We start from the raw sequence: 25878 nt of genomic DNA on the forward strand, positions 1-25878 counted from the left end.
AATACAAATGTGAAGCTAAATGCTGAAACAATGATTGACAGTAAAGGGAAGGGAACAGTGCCAGTGATAAGAAGCGCACCGATTCCCTAAAGGACTTTTCCCAAAGATTTTCTGCATTCAGTTGGTGAGTAGGCCTACAAAATTGATGTCCGTGCTTCGACTGGTCAAGAGACTTAGAAATGTTTATCTCCAAAACTACATGACGTTAAGCAGTAGGTTTATTTACGTTTTGCTGATATCCACGAATCTATTTTTGTTTTCACCAATAAGAAGCGGCAGCTTTTTTTTTTTTTTTTTTTTTTAAATGTGCCAAGACCTTTATGTACACAAATTACAAAAAAAAAAAGATGGCATCTAGTCTTTAAGACTAAGACTGCTTTTTTGATCCTTACCGAAATTTGTTGTGACTACAAGGACTCTTTTCTCATAAAAAGACAACACAACAGAAAATTACACATAAATACAACAGACATAACATAAAGACTTCATTCAGCTACACACAAGCATCTTGGTGCTTTTCATGTTCCCTGATCAACGAGTGAGGTAAGAACGAGTTTTTGTATTGCTCTGTTCTTGTTTTGATTGACAGCAGTCGTCCACTTCGCGACGACCTGACGCAGTTCTGATGGAGCGGGTGGCCGTTGTCCAAGATATTTTCGATTTTCCTTAAACCTTTTTGTTCAAAAAGTTCCTTTAAATATGGTAATGTTGTGAGTGTAATTTTTGATGCCCTTTATATGGCGTTTTCTAGACGTCGCAACAGTTTAGAGATACGTGATTTACATAAAGAGTTAAAGTTAGGCAAAAAAATTTAATAGAAAGATCAGAGAAAACTTGAATCAGTTGTCTGGCTTCAAAACTATGTTGTGAACTAATTTCACAAAGAATTATGTAACCGGTACTGTGAAGTAAATGCAATAAATGAGTCAGACACAAAATAATTCGTAAACTGTGAGTAAGTTATGAAACTTTATTTTCCTCTCTATAGCACATTCCTCTCTATTGTTCATAACATTTATAAAGATAAACTAATACATTTGGCATGCACTATATAGAACTGTAGAATATTTAACATTGAAGACAATACCCCACCATGAAAAAGTTTCAATGATCACAAAGTAGAAATAACAAGAACAAGCCGAAGAAATATTGTACTATTGAATTAAAACATAAAAAAAGCAGATGAAAAATTACGTGAATATGATTGAATAGAAGCAGTTTTTTCCATTAGTAACAAAATCTGATGCATTAAAAAAGTAGGTTTCTTTTTCTTCAATTTAAACAAAAAATTAAAATGAGATGTGTACATCAATTGTGTACAGTATATATGGACAGGAAAGCTTTCCACAGAGTATGGCATGGGGCACCCTGGGCGACAATAGAAAAGTACAATGTAAATCAAAACATAATAAAAGTAATCCAGAACATCAAGAAGCAGGCCACTAGTCAAAAACAACAACATTGGGGACTAGTTAAAAACCACAGTTGAAGTGAGACAAGGCTGCCTACATTCACCAACTCTTTTCAATATCTTCCTTGAAAGATGGAGGATGTTCTAAAGGGCTACAAATGTACTGATAAGTATTGGAGGAAGAAGAATTACTAACTTGCGTTTTGTGGACGACAAAGATGGTTTGACAGGGACAGAAGAAGAATTAGCTGACTTGGTGATGTGCATAGAAAAGTCTTCTACAACATACAAATCAATGCTGAAAAAACACATACGATCAATAGCCAACAGGCTTCATCAGCATTGGAGATGAAAAGCTGATAAGTGTCAGTAGTTTTAAATACATCGGGAGTTATAGTCTCAGATGAAGGAACTAAATCTGAACTACTGGCAAGAATTGCACAATCCAAAGCAGCACTTGCAAAACTCAAAACAATGTGAAAAAAAAAAGAGGGAATAGACCTCAAAATTAAAATCAGACTGATTCAAGGCCACATTCTTATATGCTTGCAAATCTTGGACACTGAATGAAGAACTATAGAGGAGGATCCTAGCAATGGAATTGAGATGCTAGAGAAAGATCCCAGGTATCACACACAAAGACCGTATCAGAAATGAAGAGATTAGAAACAGGATTATTACAGCAAGTGGACCCCACAATGACCTGCTAGCTACTGTAAAAAAACGCAAACTAAGACTCTTTGGCCATATCACATTAAACATAAAACTAATGAGGTATCACATAAATCTTATGTAATTAATTAGGTTCTTCGATATCTTTGTTATTTATACTGCATTTTAATGTTTGTTAAAAAAATTGGCCAAAAAAAAAAAGAAAAAAACTAACAACAAAAATTGGTCTTATAATAACAGTACCAATGTGAATTTCACACTCTCTTACAAGTGAATCATCTTCAGGCTCAATGCAAATAAATATTGGGCACAGCAAGCAACATCTAAAACCACATGTCAAAGAGTTGTGACTGTCTTTGATCAATAAAACTTGATGCTAAAAGGAACTGTAAGATGTATTAAAATGTATTGTCTATTTCTTCAATAAACCAAACGAATGGTTTTAGAGAAAAGAGTCTGAAATCCTAAGAAGATGAATAAAGCTTTTTTTTTTTTGGACACTTCATAAATAACGTAATAATAATAATTATAATTATAATAATAATGTGCTTTATATGCTTTTTTGACACTTTATACATAAAACAAATACACTCTACATTTGATTATTAAAAAATAAATGCTAGACTGACTAGATAAAAACTACAATTTTTTGCTAAAAGAAACCTAAAAAAAATGTTTAACATTTCTTATCAAAATTTATCATCAATTAAAAAATAAAATATATTGTCTTATCTTATAAAGTACTAACATTCCTATAGATAAAAAAGTCCCAAGATAATTACATACTCTATTGCACCTATGACAAAAACATTTAAAAATAATAATTATTAAAGCTTTGGTGTATACAATTTTTTTTGACAATATGTAAAAAATAAAAATAATTCAGATAGCATAATTGTTAATAAAAATTGTTTTGTGTTTGAAAACAATGAAGTGAAATTGATTCACATTTTACTAAATTTACCCAGTGAAATAACATGTTTGAAAAATATTTCAAAAGATTATTGAAATAATGATATATTACTGATGAGTTTAATATAGTTTGTATACAATTTTATTATTAAATAGTTACAGAGAAGGCACTGAATAATTCTGAAGCAATAAATACAGAAAGTGCAAATGTTGTAACTTAAGAACAACAAAAAATCTAATTCATTAATTTTTTTTCATAGAAAATAAAATGTTGAAAAATTTAATGGGGAATTGTGTTGGAGTTTTTCAAAAAATTATTTTATTATAAATTATAAAGTAAAACTCTATGCAAAAAAAAACAACAACAACAACAACTATTGATTGCATATATATGAATTATGAAGAACCTCTATTTGTAATAATGAATATGTATATGTTTAAATTTTTTTGTCAATATAAAAAGAGTAAATAAAAACCACAGTGAACAAAATGAAGGATACATAAAAGAAAAACTTAAAAAACAAGATTTCCCAAAAGTGGATTTAAGTATCAGAATATCACATTGAAATGAATTTTGAATGAAAAAGTATGAACATTTGTTAAGTTATTGGAATGGTATATTAGATTAAGACCAATAGAAAAGTAAAGCAGCATGAATTACATAACCTTGGTTATACAAGTGCGACAACTATTGATACTGAAACAACATATTTTTTCCTTAATGCTTAATAAACATATGATGAATATCTAATAAACAAAAACAGTCTTTAAATATTTATAAGTTGTAAGTTATTTCTGATAAATTTCTCAATGTGTACAATTTAAACAGACATTACATATAATTTTTGCATATTAAAAAAATTATTTGCATCTTCCTTATTTGAATGCTGAGGGCATGAACTTTTTTATTGCACAGGAAAAGGAATAAGAGCTATAATAATCTTACTATTGATAAAAGCCATAAAGATAGATGATAAGTTAGGACAGTGGTGAAGCAAAGTCCATGGAGTTGGTCATATAAATTCAAAAAACAATCAGAAAATAATTGATAGAAGTGATTGTGTAAGAATATTTAAAAAAAAAAAAACATTGAGAATAATTGTTGTTCCTAATTAAAAGACTTTAACATTTTTTTTTATTATCTAAGAAAATTGGTCATAAATAAACTAATCCATTTTGTAATAACAGTGCAATGATTACACTTTAATAAATTACTACATTCAAAGTGTATATAATTTAATACAGTAAATCCTTATAAATAAATAAATAACTGAATCATTCAACACTGCAAAAGGTGCAACAATTTCCTTTCACAAAATGATTCAAAACTTGCAAATCAAGGTTTGCTTACACTCATACTGCTGTCCAGCTTCAAGTGTGATAGGAACAAGAACTTTCCCTGGCTCCACACATATCATCTCTGTGTAACCATCATCATCAAAGTCTGACATCTCTTTGGCTTTCTCTTCCCATGGATTCCAAACAACTGCAAGGAAAGTGCTACAATTAATATTCTCAAATGAACATACACAACATTTTGATTAGCAATATTTAATAACATTTAACTTATGTTGTGACTTCATTAGAATATTTTAATTCATATGCAAACTTAATTTGTGATAAAAATAAAGAAATACTATTCACCTATATCTGGAAAGTTAAAAGTGACAAGTTCAATGTTTCTCACAGGTTCTGGGCCACTCACAATGTTTAGTCGTTTAGGAGCATCTTTGTAAACTCTAGAAACATAGAAATGTTAAAATAGTTATGAAAACAACACAACTATAAAGGCTTGGTAAAACAACACAACTATATAGGCTTGGTAAAACAACACAACTATATAGGCTTGGTAAAACAACACAACTAAATAGGCTTGGTAAAACAACACAACTTTATAGGCTTGGTAAAACAAAACAACTATATAGGCTTGGTAAAACAACACCACTATATAGGCTTGATAAAACAACACAACATTCTTAAAGTTGTTCATTTAAAATGTAAGAAAAACAATACATATGGATCTCTTAATAAAAAATTTATATTTACCGGTCATAATTTTTGCACACAGTAACAAACTCTCTTGATTCCTTTTTTTCTTTTCCATTCTTCAGCTTTGAATAAAAAGTTATGATAGTTATTCATACCTAAGTTAATTTGAAAGTATAAATGTACATAGATTAACATCATACAATTACAGAGCTTTAAAATAAGCAGAATAAGTTATTGATATTACCTTATCAACATAAATTAGTCCCTGAAGTCCTTCAATGCGTAAATGTTTTATGTCTGCGACCCTCAAGTATGTATGAAGCAGACAAGTAAATCCTAAGCTTTTCACGTCTAAAAACAAAATTGTACACATTTATTCATTTGGTAAATATGTTAATTAAAAAAAACTGAAATGAAAACAAAAAAGAATTTTGATACTCCACCTTTATTGTGAACAACCAAAGTTGACATCAATGAAGTAGCAGTTAATACTACAGTGTAAACTAACCTAAACCTGAAATAAAATAAAAATATATAAATATATATTATATATAAATATTGATATTAAAAGAATACAAATTTTAAAGTGGTAATTCGTTCAAATTTGTCAAACAAAAAAAAATAAATAAATAAATTCTGTACTAGGTATTTATAGATTAGGATACTAATACAGATATATAATTATCTATAACATAAAGCACAAAGTAAGGCGTATATATGTATGTATGTATGTCTTGACCAATCTTGATAGAACATGGCATAAATGTGGTCATGCTTAAGCAAACAAATGGGTGAAAGGCAGTGTAGATGCGTCACTGGTCAGCTCATTAACACAGCCAGTTTGTCATTCGATCCTGCTTTAGTTATTTTCCCATATTGTTTAGCAAGAAATAAACAAAATTGTATTTAGAAAAAATATTGGATAAAAATTTTAGGAGAGTGAACAAAATTTTAGGAGAATTCTGGCAAATTCTGACAAATTTTAGGAGAATTTTAAGATTTTTAAGGAGATTTTAGGAGTGCTATGAACCCTTCCGTAGTGTATGTTTAATGTCCCTCCCACAAATGAAGGGCCCTAAAAATAGAAGAAAAGTACCTAATTGTATCTCTGTTAAAGAACAAAACTTTTTTTTTTTAAATCAGGTAATTCTGTCTTCAAAGTATTTTATATTGCTATGAATATGTCGTCTGAGCATTTTACACTCTACTTTTATTTTCGTAGCAAAATAAAAAAATGTGAAGGGAACATTTGGCTCCATGTTTTACATAGATCTAAATTCAATCCAGAAGATCAGTAATACCCAATTAAAGCCCACAGGCTGCGGGTCATATCCAACTAGTATTACATTAATATAAAAGTAGTCTAAGAATCTATGTAAAGAATTATTCTAAAATGTGAGATACTTGTCCACTTTGATAAATGTTCCAATTAATTCAAACATACTTGTAATTCCACATAGCCAAAGTTTCCTCATCAGCTTCAAGCATAAAAAGAACAATAACATCACCATTGGCATCCTAGAGATAAAATATTTCAAGAATTAAACAATAACAAAAATATTTTCCTTCTCAGAATGTCAAAAGCATAAGTAAGTAAAAGAAGCCCCAGAGACCAGTAGCATATAGTGTTAAAAAATTAGTAAATTCATATATAAATCATTGTTTACAGTTGAATCATCAGTACTGTCAATCCATTGCAAAAAACAACAACATTATTAGCCTTTTATGGGAACATTTCCCTTTAGTCAGTTTGTTCAAATAGAAAACATGTATATTTTATACATAGTTATTTTAAATGTCAGATTGTTTTCAAAGTTGATATTTAATTTATTTTAGATTTAATAATATAATATAAATAGAATCTAATCATATAAACTCCTTATAAATGTAAAATAAGCAAATTATAAACCTAACCAAATAATATTTTTAAAAAAAAGTTCATTAGTGACCACTAATTTTGAATATGTGGGGCCTGGTGGCAAAATCTGAAAGTGTACCTTTTGCCTTACCAAATTTTTAATCTAATCACACAAGTATTTCTTTCTTTAGAGAACCATATGAATGTAATTATGAATTTCCAACATCTTAAAATTGTAAAAAGTAGAACATGGAAACATACCTTTCGAGGTGGTACAGCAATACTCCATCTTTTTATTCTAGCAAATCCATGTTGAGGACCCAAAGGCCATGGTCCAAAATTAGCTGGAAAATTCAGACAACAGCATAATTTATCGTTTAGTATTTTAAAGTATTTTTTTAAAAGTAAGTTTCAAGAATTTTACCACTTTTAATGTTTAAATTAATTTGTATCCATTCATTACAAAATTAATATATAAGAAAAACCTACGAAAAACAACAGGAATGCCTCCTCTGATTGCTTTTTTATTATCAAACACTGCAGACTGGCTAAGAAAAAGGTATTATAAGATAACATTAATATAAACATAATTATATATATATAAATTTGTATATAACATGTGTACTTTTTGTTAAAATAAAAAATTTAAACCAAATGTTTAAAAAACAAAAACACATAGAAACTTAGAAATTAGATCACAAAGTAAAAAAATATCTTTGCATTCAAAACATCTATAGAGTAAGTAAATTAAGTAAAGTTTAAAATGTCTAACACTTAAGTGGCAAGCACTATTACTTAAAACCTTTTTCTGAAAAGAACCAAGCACTTCACTTTTGTAAATTATTTTTATCTAACTATAATTTCTGTCAGATTTAAAAAAGTATTGACAATTTTTATTAGAATATTCATTTGAACAATAATATAAAAACTATAAATAATTTTACTGGTTGACATATATTTTTAGAGCATTCATTCTGCTGGCAAGTGTACAGATCTGTGCTAGGAGTGTAGCACAGTAAAAAAACAATTTAATTTTTTTTTTTTGGATTTAATATTTTTAATGGTCCAAACAAATGGAAATTCAATTTGACTACAAATGTCCACCTCAGCATTACTATTATAACAATAACAATATAGTTTAAACCACAAACAACATTCACATATGAAACACAGACACACACAACCAGTGCTTTATAAATTAGGCTTCTATGTACTTCTCAGTGACAATAAATGACCTTGAAACACCCTGACTGAAAGTGGAATAAAGGAGTTTTAAAATATTTCTGATCTAGCCTTAATGGAAAAGAGAAATCACTTTGTCCAGATCTGATGTATCTGTGGTGTTATGGTTTCAAATTATCTTTAAGAATCTTATGTTTTGAAATAGTTTTTCTTGTAATAATGAGGTAGTTCCGAATCTCTGACCTACTATATAAAAAGTCATGTGACTATGGTCTTATACATGGCAATATCTTCCTATGATAAGATGTAGTTCTAGATTTAGTGCTAGCCTAGATCTAGTAGACCTACTAAATAATCATAAAAATTAGTGAAATATTGTAACATACTTTTTATTACTTAAAGATGAAAAGATCTAGACTATTTTCATGTTTAAATTACAATGAAATCAATAAGGTCATCAATGTAAACAACACACCCACGTGACTGAGATGAGATCCGGGACTACCCCATTACAACATTAATTTACCTACTTTAAAATCTATATACATAATTCTCTTCTTCCCTCAAAAGTTTAAACAAGAAGTAAAGGAAAGATCACTCTCTTATTTCTGTGGAGAGTCCACGAGAAAACACAAGAGTAGTGTTCACACTACGGATGGCTGCCTGAGCACTGGACTGTCGTTTAAATTTATCAAACCCTGCCTGCTCTCATCCCCCTTTGTTCTGTGGAAGGTTTGGACTAGAAAGTAAACTATCTTTAACTCTGACGGAACATTCGAAACATTGTAAAACATTTTACAAACAAACATTTTACAAACACAAAACAGCAGCGCCGGACTTAACCATTGTTGACTTAGAAGTCATGGAAAGAGAATAAGTAATCTACTATGTATATATATGTAAATAGCAGGGCCGTACTTAACCATTGTGGGGCCATATGCGAAACGGATTTCGCGGGGCCAAGTTTGAGTAGGGAAGTGGACAATAAGTGAAATTTAAGAGTTTGTATTAGAAAATAAATTCGTCTATGCATTTTATTCATTCTTTACTACGTACAGAAATTTCTTTACGACCCTTGCGTGTAGCGAAGTCATACAATATATCATAATAATTTTGTTTCCTACATAGATCACGCTTAATAGCAAGAATTACCAAATGTTTCAATCTATCTTTGAGAATTGTTGACCTCAAGTAATTCTTCATTAGTTTGAGGCGCGAGAAGCTTCTTTCACCAGATTACACAATTACGGCTGATGCATAATGTCGCGCCTAAGATTGGCGTTTTCCAAAATGATAATTTTCGTGTATATATTTCCGTATATTTTAATAACTTTTTCGTATACTTAGCGATTTCGGGAGATTTCCAGGAGCTCCTGGTAAATCGCCAGGAGGGCGCGGGAAATCTGTTTTAAGTTATAAAATGGTTTAATTAATTAATTTATGCACCTTGAATTAGTGCGGGTCCTACGAAAGTGCTCCTGGTAAATCGACAGGAGGGCGCAGGAAATCTCTTTTAAGTTATAAAATGGTTTAATTTAATAATTTCTACACCTTGAATTAGAGCGGGCCCTATGAAAGTGCGGGGCTCACTGCGGTCACATAGGTTGCAGGCGCCTAAGGCTGGCCCTGCAAAATAGTGGCGTATGATATGCCACCGGTATAATATATTAAATTCAGACTTTCTACTTTTCTATTAATAGGTCACCTTTCTAAACATAAATAAAATTAGCTTAAGTTCTATACCTCATGTACAAATTCTCAACCCCATGACACTTCCATGAAAGTACTGTAGCACCTTTGGAATAAAAAAACAACTCACAAATTTTATAACAATAAATGCTTTCTTAATAAATAAATAAATAAATTATATATTTATATACCGGTACTAAAGATTAACACAGAAGCATCTGAATTTTTTTGATACTTGAACAATACAAAATAATTTTAATATCTATGAGGTTAGATGAAGTAGATGAGTAAAAAAAAAGTACAGTGTGTGTCTAACCTTTACACTAATAAAAAGTTATCTAGATTACCGGTATTTGCTTACCCTACCAAATGTCCTCAAATGTATTTGTATTTTCTCTTACAATCTTCATAACAAGAAATACCCCAGCTATGTAGAATACCGAGAAGAAGTGGTCAGTTTTAGTTTCTACTCTTAAATAAGAAGTCATCTTGAGCATAGCGTGGGCCGCTGTTTATGGATAACACTGATTCTTTAATCACTTATGCACACTTACCATTTTGTAATCTTAAATATTTTCACAGAACAATGACATTGGTAATACACATAATCCTAGCAATATTCAGTAATTTACAATCAAATCTTGGGTGGAAGTAGATGCTTTTTGTATAATTGTCAAACACATGGTGGATGAACATTGAATAAAATATGCTGAAGAGTTTTAGCACACCTTTGTTATACTCTGCTGCTGATGCAGACACTGTTAAATTGCATAATACCCACCAAATTTTCATGGAAGGGTACAAGAAATATTTTTAGTTTGGGAAGCGTATTTTGTGCAAAATTAAACTGTTTTCTGCTGACATGATCAAGGCATTAGACAAATCAATGAAAGCAATGTAAAAGGGCTTTCTTTGTTTGCCTTATATTTCTTATGTCAGATCCGAAAATGAAAGCCACACTGCACCTCTGGGTAGACATGATCTGCAAGTTTCTGTGGCACGATATGAAAGAAGGATTTTCATACAAAAATGCCAAAAAAGGAAATCCCACTTTGGTGCTTGCAGTCACTTCAGTTGTATTTCTTATTAAGATATTTGCATTCTGCAGATCCTGTGGGTGGGTTCAAGATTTAGAGTTGCAAGTTGGATACTTTTACAGACCTCAGTCCAGTATTTAGTGGAGTAATGCCATGCTGTCTCTGCTCTAACCTTTTTCAGAGTATATGGATACTATGTAGCTATAAGTAGCCTGAACTTTGTATGCATTCATTGTTGCTTTGTTGACAGGTGATAGTATAGTTTGTATAATTATTTTCCCAAAGGTAGCTAGGGAAATCTTCTGTAGAGTGGACTTAAGGTGCTTCTATCTTTTCATATGCATGTCTGTAATTGCACTTAAAAGACTCACAAACAGCCCCTCAAGTAAATCTAACTAGCATTACATTGGTGTTCTATGTTTTGCTTGGTTTGGTGATGACAGATCATTTTGGACAGTAATTTAATCTTACAGCATTCTTAGAAAAGATCTGTATTACAATCTGTACTATGGCTTACTGGAAATAATAATTTTCTGCCTAGCACAGTCCATGTTAGAAACAAATGTTACACAAATTATTTATTGTTTAAATTTTAGACTATAAATGAGGCTCTGCCAACTTTGCAGGTCAGATTTTGTCAATAGTACATTTTTGGACCAATCAGCAGCTGTTATAGCTGGATTTCAAGAGAGGCTGATCTATTCTTTAATGTTATCCGGCTAGCTTTTCTTTGGACGACCCTTTCTTCATGCTACCTGTCACGTCCCTAGTGACACCTCATTGTTCACAAAATGAGGACATTGTACATATCTCAAATCAGGTCAGCTTACCCACGCTTAAATGCCAGAAAGACGCCGATTAAAACTTAGTTCAAGGCTACAGCAGGGAAACATAGGTTAAATTAAAAAAACAATTAAAAGGAAAATTAAATGTAAACAGGTCAAGGAGTCAAGGATGGTTACTGAGATGTCATGGTTCTTTATTCTAAAGAAAGATATAAAAGGAGGAGTGTTAGCTTGAGACGAGAGAGAGAGCTAGAAAGTTAGTCTTAGAAGTAGCTAGTTTTAAAGTAAATATTTACTCATTTTATTGATCATTGTAACTGAATCCTGTATCTGTTTTGTATATTTCTATACATACATTTATTGTTTCAAGTTCAAGTTTGCATTAATTAAAGCTAAAGAAAAACATATCAGCACTTTGTTACTTCATTGATTATTAAAGTGTTTGAACTATAATCAAGGCACCTCCGAATCCGCATGTCACAAGATCATCCAATCAAACAAACATAATAAACATGTGACACTACCTCCCTGGACCTTGAAGAATGGCTTTTGATAGTGAGTCATGTCTTGACCAAACCAACTCAGCCCTCGTCTCTTCACAGTATTAAGGAGTTCTTCCTTTTTGCCTGCCAGAGTGTTGACTTACAAACTCATTCGTCTTTTCTTCCAGATATCTGGTTCAGAGCATTTTTCTGTAGCATTTACTCTCAAATGCTTGGATTCTTCTTTCAGTCTCAGCATTAGGTGTCCAACTTAGACAACCATAAAGGAGTACAGAGACCACTAGGGAAGATGATAACAGTTTTAATTTTACTGGGAAATTGATCTGATGTTACTCTTCCTTCCAGATTTTCCAGTTTGCTCATGGCAGCAGATGCCAAGCTTAAACAGGTTTTTATCTCTTTTATTGAACCCCCAATCTCTTGTTCTGCTTGACCCTAGGTATTTAAATGAGTCAATTCCCTCTAATATTTGGCCATTCAACAATATGCAACATCTCGTACTATCTCCATCACAAACTAATATTTTACTCTTTTCAGCAATGATTTCCATGCCAACTGTTCTAGCTAATGCATCCAGTTTTGAAGTAAGATCTTGAACGTGGTCTGTGTTTTCCATAATGAGGTCTATATCATACTCGAGAAATAAGTTAAAAAGAGCTGGAGAGAAAATGTATTATTGCAGCACTCCTATATGGATTTCCTATAACTTTCTCCAATTTGTTTTTTCAGAAGTACTGAGCTATTCACATTTAAATATAGGACTTTGTTCACATCAATTATGTTTTTATCTCTATGTTGAGATCCCTGCCAAACCACTTCAAAAGCTTTTTTGAAGTCTATAAAGTTTCTTTTGGTGTACAAGGCAGTTTTCATCAGTGTGTGTATAATATATAGATAGATTTAAATAAATTTGTTGTTTGATTTGTACTTGCAGGTTTGGTATTCTAGACAGAATTCTACTAGAACTAGATAGAATCTAGTAATTAGTACTATCCCTGATAGCAAAGATTTTGGGCCCAGTAAGGGCCCCAACTGGGCAAGCCCATGCTAACCATATGGGCCCCAAGTGGGGGATGAACGTTGGCCCAAACGGGTGCCCTTAGGGCTGAGTCTGGGCTCAGTCAGGGGGCCCAGAAAATCCCAGTGTTAAACCCTTGTGGGGCCAGTAAGGGGAAGGACTTGTGGGTCCCAACAGGGTAAGAGATACTTGGCCCTTTGGGGACAAATAATGAAAGCCCAATTAGGGCCCTTAAGGGTCAAGTCTGGGCTCAGTTAGGGGGCCCAGATGCAACCCTGTCAGAACCCTCATGGGGCCAGTATGGGGTAAACATTGAGGGGCCAGAAAGGGCTAAACACATGGGCCCCCTTTGGGGGATGAACGTTGGCCCAAACGGGTGCCCTTAGGGCTGAGTCTGGGCTCAGTTAGGGGGCCCAGATGAACCCTTGATGGAACCCTCATGGGGCCAGTATGGGGCAAACATTGAGGGGCCAGAAAGGGCTAACCACATGGGCCAAATTTGGGGGATGAACGTTGGCCCAAACGGGTGCCCTTAGGGCTGAGTCTGGGCTTAGTTAGGGGGCCCAGATGAAGCCCTGATGGAACCCTCATGGGGCCAGTATGGGGTAAACATTGAGGGGCCAGAAAGGGCTAAACACATGGGCCCCATTTGGGGGATGAACGTTGGCCCAAAACGGGTGCCCTTAGGGCTGAGTCTGGGCTCAGTTAGGGGGCCCAGATGAACCCTTGATGGAACCCTCATGGGGCCAGTATGGGGTAAACATTGAGGGGCCAGAAAGGGCTAAACACATGGGCCCCATTTGGGGATGAACATTGGCCCAAACGGGTGCCCTTAGGGCTGAGTCTGGGCTCAGTTAGGGGGCCCAGATGAAGCCTTGATGGATCCCTTATGGGGCCAGTATGGGGCAAACATTGAGGGGCCAGAAAGGGCTAACCACATGGGCCCAATTTGGGGGATGAACGTTGGCCCAAACGGGTGCCCTTAGGGCTGAGTCTGGGCTTAGTTAGGGGGCCCAGATGAAGCCCTGATGGAACCCTCATGGGGCCAATATGGGGTAAACATTGAGGGGCCAGAAAGGGCTAACCACATGGGCCCAATGTGGGGGATGAACGTTGGCCCAAACGGGTGCCCTTAGGGCTGAGTCTGGGCTCAGTTAGGGGGCCCAGATGAAGCCCTGATGGAACCCTCATGGGGCCAGTATGGGGTAAACATTGAGGGGCCAGAAAGGGCTAAACACATGGGCCCCATTTGGGGGATGAACGTTGGCCCAAATGGGTGCCCTTAGGGCTGAGTCTGGGCTCAGTTAGGGGGCCCAGATGAACCCTTGATGGAACCCTCATGGGGCCAGTATGGGGCAAACATTGAGGGGCCAGAAAGGGCTAACTACATGGGCCCAATTTGGGGGATGAATGTTGGCCCAAACGGGTGCCCTTAGGGCTGAGTCTGGGCTCAGTTAGGGGGCCCAGATGAAGCCTTGATGGATCCCTTATGGGGCCAGTATGGGGCAAACATTGAGGGGCCAGAAAGGGCTAACCACATGGGCCCCATTTGGGGGATGAATGTTGGCCCAAACGGGTGCCCTTAGGGCTGAGTCTGGGTTCAGTTAGTAGCCCAGATGAGGCCAGTAAGAAATGACATTGAGCTCTAGCTGAAATGGCATAAAATGACATAAATAATTACATAAACAATTTACTAGTTGAAATAAATAGTTTATTGCATTATAAAATGTTAATGTTAGCAACTATTAAAAATAATTAAAAATACCGGAATACACTAAAAAACTTTTTTAAAAAGTAAAAGCAATACCTGTAGCAAAGATTTTAACTGTGAAAATTGATCCTATAATATTATAGTATACTATGGAAAATGCATTGAGTCAACAAAAAAGTTGTGAATGATAACATGAAAATCTATAACAAATATATAAAGAACATAATTCAGGATCATCTACAGAAAGTATAAGTGCTGTATAAAAATTATGTTTAAAGCAAACAGTTTTGACAATCATAAAAACAACAACAATAACAACCAAAAACTACAAATTAGCTTTTGTAATTATGTAAAAAAAATATAAAAAAATAAAAGTAACAAAAAAAGTATTGAGTTGGTGGAATGTAAGCAATATGTACACTGAAATAAGTAAAAGCATATTCATTTAAATATTAATTGTAATAACAAATTGCTTAAAATGGCAAATTAGAAATAAGTTTTTAAAATATGGATGCTTATATTTTTAAAAATACAATAAGTACTTATACCATAAAATTTTTTTAAAAATATAATGGCTACCAAATTTATGAAATTTTAACATGTACAAAAGCTTGAATAGCCTATACAGAAACATATAAATTATATATAGAATGTAATTCAGAATTATCTAAACAAAGTATGAGCCTGCTGTATGTAAATTGAAAAGCAAACTGTTTTCACAATCATGAAACAAATGTTTTTTTTAAAAATTAACATCAGATTATGTTGTACCGGTAGTTCTAAAGAAAAAATGACCAAAACAAAAATAAGCTACCTGTAACAAGTTTGTGAAATGTTAGCAATATAAACACTGAAATTTTAAAAACATACATTTAGAACATAATTGAACATTAAGTAAATGACTTAATTTGTTTAAAATGAAATAAATGTGAAACATACTTTTAGAAAAATACCAGTGCTTACTTTACAAAAAAAAATTAAAAAAATAAATACAAAGAATAATTAATAACCATAAATATATAAATTTAAACAAGTAAAATATAATTAGAGAATGGTGCTTTTTAATCAATAGGGTCTACATGCACAAAAACCCAAAGATGAGTCTGTTCGAGGTAAATATTCTCAAGACCTCGCCTAATTTTAGATGATAATATCTCAAAAAAATATAGGTCATGTACGTTACCCAGTACCAAAGAAAAAGTGTGTGCTCAACAATGAAAACTATACATTTATATATACCGGTAGCTCATGTTTATAATTTCAACAAAATATTTTTTTCAATTTTGAGCAGAGTAACTAGCTGCACTATCATATTCATAATTTTTTAACAGTGAATATTCTATGTAAGTAAGAGCAAATGTTTCAAGCTACTGTTCAAAAGCCAGTAAACAACAATGATGCTCATATGGTACATCATCTGTAACTGTCAACTTATAACCTTATGTTGTAATAAAAGTAAAGTTCCCCTTTTCAAACTTAGCATCTATAGGGCAGATGATGTTAAGGCCATCAGTTTCTTTGGCTAATGGTTAACAAGCAGGGTGTCATGTGGCTAGCTAAACAACTGTCTTTACTTTCCCCAGCTAAAATCAGGTACCAGTATCCATCAGAGTTAGGGTGTCTTAAAAATCCCAATTTTCACTGAGATTCTAATTCGGGTCTGGAAGCCAAATGCTTAACCACTTAGCCACCATGCCTTCCTTATGTTGCTATAGCTGAACGAAATAATTAATGGTGAACATAAATATTTATAATTAATATATGACAAAACTAATGTGTATTTGAAAAAAGCACAGTACCGGTAATCAACAACCAAGAACCACTACATGTTTTATGTAATGCACCTACATAGTATGTTATTAAACTAACAAGATCCAGCACATGTTTGAAATATTATATTTACTTATTTCTTTGTTGTTAAGTCTAGATAGGTAGTTTTTTTTTCCATTAGTCATTAGTTCTAATATCTGTAGTATGTAAATAAATTTGCTTGTGCATCTTACTTTTTTTAAACATTTATAAACTTTGATTAGGTTTGTTTGTAAAATGTTTTACACGTTTGGGATCATCCTTCTTTTTTTTACGATTTCTGTGCCATCACATGTGCCAAGTTCAAGTACTTTCTTTAAGTTATTTGACAGACTTGGGTAACTCACTTGAATAATCTAAGAAGAACATAAAAAAAAAAATTAAAAAAAAAATATATTCCTATGATTTCAAAATGAAATGTTCATATAAAACATACAAAAAACAAAAACACAATGATTTTCACTTTTTCCAAACCAAAAAATGCTGACATTATCTATTCATGATTTGTGTATGCAGGCTTCATTAACTACTGTATTTTCGCACATGTACATATCCTGCACAAGTTAAAAAAAAAAAATAAAAAAAAAATATTTTTTTTTTAATCTTACAACTCGTATCATATACCAAACGTGACTTGGCGTAAACTAACAGTACATTAATTGTTGTTTATCTGTCCCTCAAGATGCAATTGAGATTCAGTTGTTCCAACAAGTGATAACAGAGAGTTCAAAATTCTGTGAAATATGGGCCTACCATCATATGTATAAGTAGTATGTTTTTCCAATAGAAAGTCACTGACATAGTTATCTGGTGATGGTGGAGAAAACATTTTACAACCACACAGCGAATTATAGGAGGTATAAAGACCTATCAGTTTTCACACAATGTTCATAAAAAATTAAAATACTTATGAGCCTCTTAGGTTAGGTTGACGCAGCATTTGATCAAGAAATGATTTGAAAGAAAAGTAACAACGCAATTGTGGCATAAAAAAACATTATAAAGATTATGTTAGTTAAAAATATGGAAATAAAAATTCATACCTAATATCCATAATTTGGATTGAAAATTCAATACATTTATTTTCTGTTTGTGCCATGTCCAGTCCAGCCAAGTTATAATCCATACTATTGTTCTCTTAATGCTGTTTTCACTGGATAGATCTGTAATATATAAGATGAGATAAGTATGATTCTGCTGACACATAAATAAATAAATAGCTGAATTATTGTTTCACATTAGGTACTTCGATAAAAATTTCAAAATGATCACAATGCAATGGAACCTATTTAGTTAGATAGAGCTTGAGAAATGCTTTCCAATGATACCAATTTTATATTGCTGAGTTAATTGTGAGGGAAGTTATTAAATTTTTAGTGGCCAAAAATTAGCCTTCTTTAGCCTTTGTAAATAAATAAAAAATCTGTGACCGAAACAACTGACAGTTGAACTTAAATTAACTGTATTATAAAAAGTCTTAAAGATATGGGGTTGAAACTTCACACTCTTTTACATTAACCAGTATTCTGTTAAAATAAATTTAAAAAATAAGACCAAGCAATAAAATCTTTGAAAAAAAGTTAATTAATATAAAAAAAAAGCCTTCGACAAAAAAAAAAAAATATATGTGATTTTATCATCATATGAGCCCAAAAATCACAAATAAAACAAATCAGAGATCTGTATTGTGTTTTATTTTGTTTAATTATAATTCTACTGTATTTAAATAGCTATTTATATGCATCAGATAGATAATTCTTATAAATTATAAATGAAAATAGCACTGCGCAGAAAAATATTTCCTAAAATTTAATGACTATAACTACTATAAGTTTCATAAACTTCATAAAAAAACAGTTTTAACCTTTTTGTACAGCACTGGCAATTAATCATTTTAAAATGCCTTAATTTAAATGCTTTAAAAATTAGATTGTAAATGAAAAATTTCTTGCTTCGGACAATAAAATAAAAAAGAAACCTTGCGATTTTTTTATAATAATAGCTCATCATTTTAAAAATATAATGTACTTATTTATTAACTATTAATTTACATGTATATTAATAGAAAAAAACAACACACAGAAAAAAAAAAAAATTATTAGTTCGCTGAGCTAAAAATTTGAAAAAAAAATTGTAATATTTAATATTATTTTTTAAAGTAATTAAACTTTTTACTTTAAAATTTGCAGATTACAAAGTCATTATAATAAAGACACATTCCCTCTCCATAATCTAGCATTCAAACACTATAAAAGTTAATCTAAATGAAAGATTCCTATGTGTGATTCTAAAAATAGCATGTGATAGACAGAAATGGACCATTTCCAGTAAATCACAGTGTTGGTTGTTACTAAAAATAGATTTTAACCATCAACTTTGAAAATCAATATCTAAAGAGTGCGCAAAGCTACAAAGTTCAAACTTAGCAAACAGATATATATTAACATGCTAAATTCAATAGAATTAGTGAGATTGTTGTAACCATAAACACTTTTATTTTATTTAAAAAAGAAAATGTTACCCTTCTTTGTCTTTGTTAATTTTAATATCAAATATCTTTAAAGTGCGCCAAGAGAATTTAATGAAATTTGAAATATACACATTTCATAATATGATAAATTATTGTAGCAAACAGCATTGTTGTAACTTTTAGAGGAAAAAAGTTGTAAAAATGTCAACTTTCACATAAACTTTTGTTAAGAAAAATTTAACAGATTGGCTTCAAAAGCAAATAAAAATGATCTCTGATATCTTATGTTTACAAAAAGTAATAATTAGTCCTCAAATCAAATACAATATATGCTAAAACTTTGATGGAAATGACCACCCCTAAAAAAAGGGTAAAATGTGCTGACACACTTTTCAGCCATTTTTTGAGAGAAAAAAAATTGATCTAGGTCAGTTTATCGAAGTACATATTCACATAAATATTTTACATCCTAAATCCTACAATATAATATGGCCTTACCAAATTTTCATGAGAATCTTCATCCTTCAGTTTCACTTCTATTTCCAACAGTGATACATTATTTGCCATTGGGAATTTTGCTTCATACCCAATCCTGATTGTATTTATCTCTGCTTCTTTTAATTAATGAGTCTGTACTGCACTCAAATCTTTTCTCCAGTATCTCTAGAACATGTTCTGCAGACAGAAAATAAAATAAGTATTAAATAAATTTTACAAGTAAATCTAGACTGCTAATATAAATTATTCAGGAAATCTGGATCATCAGATTTGTATACAACATTTTTGGCTTGAAAATATTGTAAAAAAAAATTACCAGTTTGATCAATAACATCAATGGAGCTCTTGTCTCAACTTGAGTCTTGACTGAAAGTTATTTTCCAACATGGTCCACCTTGAAGAATATGAAAAAAATATTAATATAGTAGCCTAAGTATAGTAATAATTTTTTTAAACTTAATCAATTGGTAATTATAATAAAATTGAGTAGTAATAATACTTTATATTTTAAATTAAATACCTGTACTCATTGACTCTTGGACAGATCCAGCAAGAAGTGATCATAGTGATGCCATCATTCTTTCACTCTTTGGTTCCAAGAGTCTGAAAATCATTTTTTTTTAACATTTCAATTTTTTTAAATCAAAGTCACACATGAGAAATATTAAATACATAGATCTACATAAGGCATAAGCAATATAAAGATAAATTATAAATTCTGCACAACATATTGAATGACAAGATTATTGACTAGTTTCAGTATAGTATAGTATAACATTGTTAGATTTGCTTCTACAAAAAAGTATATACACAAATGTATTTATAGGCCTACATTTTGCATTTAAATTGAAAATAGATCTCAAGAACTCACGTATTTTAAATATTAATTTTAATGGTTGAATTTGGTTTTACTATCTTTTCTAAATTGACTTTCTAAATCTAATCTCTATTAAGGTTCTAATAAACTGTGAGACACGCCACGGGATTCGAATGATTATAATTATTATTTCAAACGGCTTTCCTTGAGTCACTTAAAATAATTATTTGTGCCTAGTGACGGCCTAGTCTGACTAGACTTAAACTTAAACCAAAAAAGCACATTCACAAACAAAAATGACATTAAAATTAAATGTAGATGTAGATTCTAGTATTCTAGATCTAATCTACTTTAATTTATCCAGACTTAATCTCTATAAATAAGTATAAAATAATAAAGTAGATCTAATTGTCTAATAAAATAAAAAGTACCTTTGCTTGACGCACACATTCCAAAGTTGTTAGAATAGAGTCGAGTTAATCACAAATCAACACAATCTTGAAGTAGATCTATGAGTACTATGACTGGAATGGGATGGTCATGGTGTTTGGTTCTGGCGCTATTTTTCTTAATGATGTAATAGGCTGTAGCCTATCATGTAGACCTGTCTCTGGTTGGTCAATTGTAAGTAAGCCACGTGACCGGGTAGCCTACACATTGACCAGCGGCACAGTCTTTCTCCCCCCCCCCCCTCAGGACTATAATCTTCTCTAATACTGTATTAGTAGTGTCTCTTGTTGAATATTTAAATTGTTTGTTTTATTAACGCTAGTATTTCGATACCATAAAGCAATGTGCAGCATTTGAACAAATGATGTGAGGATGTGTTGGTTCATCTCATGACCTCATCTACTTGACTACCGTACTTACACAAATTGCATTATAGACATTATAATTAACGAAGATGGTTCTTACAAAGTTAGATTGCACGATTTTAAATATGGATCTAATTAATTTTATATATATTTTAAATCATAAATATTCTAGAATGGGGTATACAGTAGATATTACTAGATAAAACACTGACACGTACATAGTCTACAACTATGGCTACAACACATTTGCATGCCTCTTGATTTTTTTTTATGCTCTTTATCTTCGTAGAATCAGTCATCGATAATATTTACGAACTGTGCCTATAATGTAGTTTATTAGATCTGTCATGTAGCATGTATTTTGAGTCATAACTTTTTTTAAAATGTATGAAACTGAATAGCAAATCCTGTCGTTCATATATCATGATCTTGCCAGTTATATCTTATACTTTAAAATAAAAATTCCTTGAATTATATTTAAATCATACGATAGTTTTAGTTACGTGTTTCATTATATTTGAATGTTATTGACCTAAACATTTGTGTAACTCATAAAAGAAAGAGATCACAAGGTCTATTACGTCAACAAAAAGATCGAGTAAAGAGGTGGTATACGAAAAAGATTTACAGTGAGAGTCAGTGAGCCTTGACCTACTGACCATCAGTGTGAACACGTGTACTTTCTTGCTTGATAGCACGCGTTCTATGCAACGAGCAAGGAAAACGTCAAACACGTGTTAACCTAAGCTGATCTTTATTTGTAGGAATTTTACACGCACTCGATCTTTATAAATTGATATCTATATTTAAATATAACTGAGACAAACATTTAAATCAATATAAAAGCATTCTTACTAGTCATGCTTCAAAACGACTAAATAAATTCAAACAAGATTGGTAAAACCCCTATTGTTAATATTCTTTGCTTGTGTAAAGTTTGTTTACATTAAAAATATCTACCGGTACTGGAAACTAGCATTATAGGCTACATTAAAACTTTTAAAATCGGCTTATTACCAGAAGATGCAATAAGAATTGCAATTTAAATAATTTATTTATTTGAAATCTAATTGAACAGTGCAACTATACACAATTACAGTAAATCAGATCTGTAGTATGAATGGTTAAAATATATTTAATACATGTTACAGATAAAACGTAAAACGTTTCGTCTGAGATAACAGCTAGACCGGGAGAGCATTCCTTGTCAGTAGGGAGAAAAGAGAGAGAGAGAAACTAGAGGCAAACTGAGCCCAGACTCAGCCCTAAGGGCACCCGTTTGGGCCAACGTTCATCCCCCAAATGGGGCCCATGTGTTTAGCCCTATCAGGCCCCTCAATGTTTTCCTCGTACTGGCCCCCATGAGGTTTATATCAGGGCTTCAACTGGGCCCCCTAACTGAGCCCAGACCCAGCCCTAAGGGCCCCCGTTTGGGCCAACGTTCATCCCCCAAATGGGGCCCACGTGTTTAGCCCTTTCAGGACCCTCAATGTTTTCCCCGTACTGGCCCCATCAGGGCATCATCTGGGCCCCCTAACTGAGCCCAGACTCAGCCCTAAGGGCCCCCGTTTGGGCCAACGTTCATCCCCCAAATGGGGCCCACGTGTTTAGCCCTATCAGGCCCCTCAATGTCTTCCCCATACTGGCCCCATGAGGATTCCATCAGGGCTTCATCTGGGCCCCCTAACTGAGCCCAGACTCAGCCCTAAGGGCCCCCGTTTGGGCCAACGTTCATCCCCCAAATGGGGCCCATGTGTTTAGCCCTTTCTGGCCCCTCAATGTTTCCCCGTACTGGCCCCATGAGGTTTCCATCAGGGCTTCAACTGGGCCCCCAAACTGAGCCCAGACTCAGCCCTAAGGGCCCCCGTTTGGGCCAACGTTCATCCCCCAAATGGGGCCCATGTGTTTAGCCCTAGCAGGCCCCTCAATGTTTCCCCGTACTGGCCCCATGAGGTTTCCATCAGGGCTTCAACTGGGCCCCCTAACTGAGCCCAGACCCAGCCCTAAGGGCCCCCGTTTGGGCCAACGTTCATCCCCCAAATGGGGCCCATGTGTTTAGCCCTAGCAGGCCCCTCAATGTTTTCCCCGTACTGGCCCCATCAGGGCTTCATCTGGGCCCCCTAACTGAGCCCAGACTCAGCCTTAAGGGCCCCCGTTTGGGCCAACGTTCATCCCCCAAATGGGGCCCATGTGTTTAGCCCTTTCTGGCCCATCAATGTTTCCCCGTACTGGCCCCATGAGGTTTCCATCAGGGCTTCAACTGGGCCCCTTAACTGAGCCCAGACCCAGCCCTAAGGGCCCCCGTTTGGGCCAACGTTCATCCCCCAAATGGGGCCCATGAGTTTAGCCCTCTCAGGCCCCTCAATTTTTCCCCATACTGGCCCCATGAGGTTTCCATCAGGGCTTCATCTGGGCCCCCTAACTGAACCCAGACTCAGCCCTAAGGGCACCCGTTTGGGCCAACGTTCATCCCCCAAATCGAACCCATGTGTTAAGCCCTTTCAGGCCCCTTAATGTTTTCCCCGTAATGGCCCCATGAGGTTTCCATCACGGCGTCATCTTGGCCTTCTGATTTCGCCCAGACTCGACCCCTAAGGGCCCCATTTGGGCTTTCATTAATTCTCCCCAAAGGGCCAAGTATCTATAGCCTTATTGGGGCCCACAAGTCCTTTCCCTTACTGGTCCCACACGGATTTCACAAGGGGATTTTCTGGGGCCACTGACTGAGCCCAGACTCAACCTTAAGGGCCGAGTTCTTTCCCCAATTGAGGCCCATGTGGTTAGTATGGGCAGGCCCAATTGGGGGTCCTTACCAGGCCCGAAAATTTTGCTATCAGGGATACAGTTATTGTATGCAGCGTTTACATCAGTTTTTATATTGTTCGTAAAAAAATTTCTGATAAATTTAAAATATCAAAAAATATAGTTTTCATTAAATATGTAAATAAAATTATTAAATCAAAAGAATCGTCCTTATATATTGTATAACAATAAAACACTTGTTTTTATTTCATAGCTATATACATATATATTAAAACGAAATATTTTAATGTAAAAAAAAACAAAAAACGAAGCAATAAAAAGTTTATATAAAAAAAATAACAAAACATTCAATGAGTTTATTGTGTTTATAATGAAATGGGAGACTATCCGAACCAATTATATTGAGCTCTTTTTTTTTTTGTCTCCCCTTTAATTTCATTACGCAACGAGTTTCCTGGCCGACGGTCTCGTCCGAGATAAGAGCGAGGCGGGGAGGGCACTCCTTGCCAGTAGGACGAGAAGGGGGAAGGTGGTGGGACCTTAACTGTATTACGCAAAATTCAGACCGCCAGCCGACGCCCAGCAGTGAAACAATGGGGCGAATCTCTCCATCCCCTGCTACTTACGGGCCCCATTCATCTAAGGGGGGTTTTGAATGGGCGCATGACGGGGTAGGAAAGGAAAAAACTGCCCCGCACGACTATCCGGTTCCCCGTGCGGGCCCCTAACTCAGCCCGGGCCTGAACAGGTAGCTTTGCTGGCTGGGATAGACTCTAGATATTTAGATTCTTTAATTGAATATAAGTAGCTATCTATCAACTATCATGTCTATAGACTCACTATCTAGACTTTATTAAGTTTATAGCCAGTAGACACTATACTACTATTTAGTACTATCACTGACACTATACTAAAATAGATAGTCTATATTGACTATATTAGTCTATAACTATAGTAGTCTATCATAGTCTATGTAGGCTAGTATACTGAGTACACCCTGAGTATACTCTATTATTATACTATCCTATTAGTATTAAAATTATACTCTATAGTCTATATACTCTATAATACAGTATACTGAGTATACTTAACACTTCCTACCATAAATTATCATTATGCCATAATACTGTCAGTAATAGTAAAACAGGCTTACCTTAGACTACTTAGAGTATAGTTTTAAGACTCTGAATAGAAGTAAACCTATCATACTGATCTTTAATGACTTCAACATAGAATAGATCTAAACTATTAATATTAATAAATATTAAAGAGAAGAGATTGAAATTTTGAAAATTCTTTTTTAGTTTTTACCATGAAGATGGATGACAGCAGTTGTTCCTTCGCCTCTATCCAATACAATTATATCACCTGCGGGATGATATTGAAGATCTTGATTATCCATTCTAGATCAAGAGTTAGATCAGACTATCTTCTAAATTTCAGATCTCAAATGTCTAGAAGATCCTAGTTTCCTAGATCTAGATAGATCGAGCTATCGAATGAGAATTTACGTCAATTGTATATCAGTGACAGTGTGTCACATAAATCTGATTTGTTTGTTTGTAAACTTATGCTGCCAACTGCGATCATTTTTATGAGTGCTGTCTCTAATATGTAATTTAGTTTAATTAATTATTAATAATAATTCTCGAGTCTACTGATCACTTATTAGATATATACTGGGATAGGCGTATTTTGACTGACAAAACGATGGATTTTAATCGCCCTGATCGGCTGTTTATTGACAAAAAAAAAAAAAAAAAAAAACAACGCTACAATAACAATTACAATCATTGACATCGCCGTACCACTATCTAACAATATAAGGAAAAACCGAAATGGAAAAAACAAAGAAAATATATGGGAACCTAATCTTGGAGATTAAGCGGTAATGGAAGTTGTCTAAAATAATATTTCCTGTTATATCAATTGAGTGGAT

The 25878-nt window shown here is 33.6% G+C and overlaps 1 protein-coding gene and 1 long non-coding RNA gene across 2 annotated transcripts; both read right to left on the minus strand.

Moving 5' to 3' along the window:
* Positions 1 to 950: 950 nt before the first annotated feature.
* Positions 951 to 25509, minus strand: LOC106068551 (uncharacterized). The gene is made up of 10 exons (XM_013227962.2): positions 25251 to 25509; positions 9768 to 9819; positions 7332 to 7390; positions 7104 to 7186; positions 6429 to 6502; positions 5428 to 5498; positions 5229 to 5335; positions 5042 to 5106; positions 4640 to 4734; positions 951 to 4481 (listed from the first exon to the last, which is right to left on the minus strand). Exons 1-10 carry the CDS (start codon positions 25339 to 25341, stop codon positions 4318 to 4320), a joined length of 861 nt encoding a protein of 286 aa, XP_013083416.2. The 5' UTR covers positions 25342 to 25509; the 3' UTR covers positions 951 to 4317.
* LOC129926961 (uncharacterized) lies at positions 14754 to 21072 on the minus strand. Its single transcript, XR_008778672.1, has 6 exons — positions 20793 to 21072; positions 20065 to 20147; positions 19861 to 19938; positions 19545 to 19721; positions 17620 to 17739; positions 14754 to 16932 (listed from the first exon to the last, which is right to left on the minus strand). It is a non-coding gene; the product is annotated as an uncharacterized LOC129926961 (long non-coding RNA).
* Positions 25510 to 25878: the final 369 nt, after the last annotated feature.

Source organism: Biomphalaria glabrata, chromosome 1 (genome assembly GCF_947242115.1).
Source record: "Biomphalaria glabrata chromosome 1, xgBioGlab47.1, whole genome shotgun sequence".
In the NCBI taxonomy this organism is placed as follows: domain Eukaryota; kingdom Metazoa; phylum Mollusca; class Gastropoda; family Planorbidae; genus Biomphalaria; species Biomphalaria glabrata.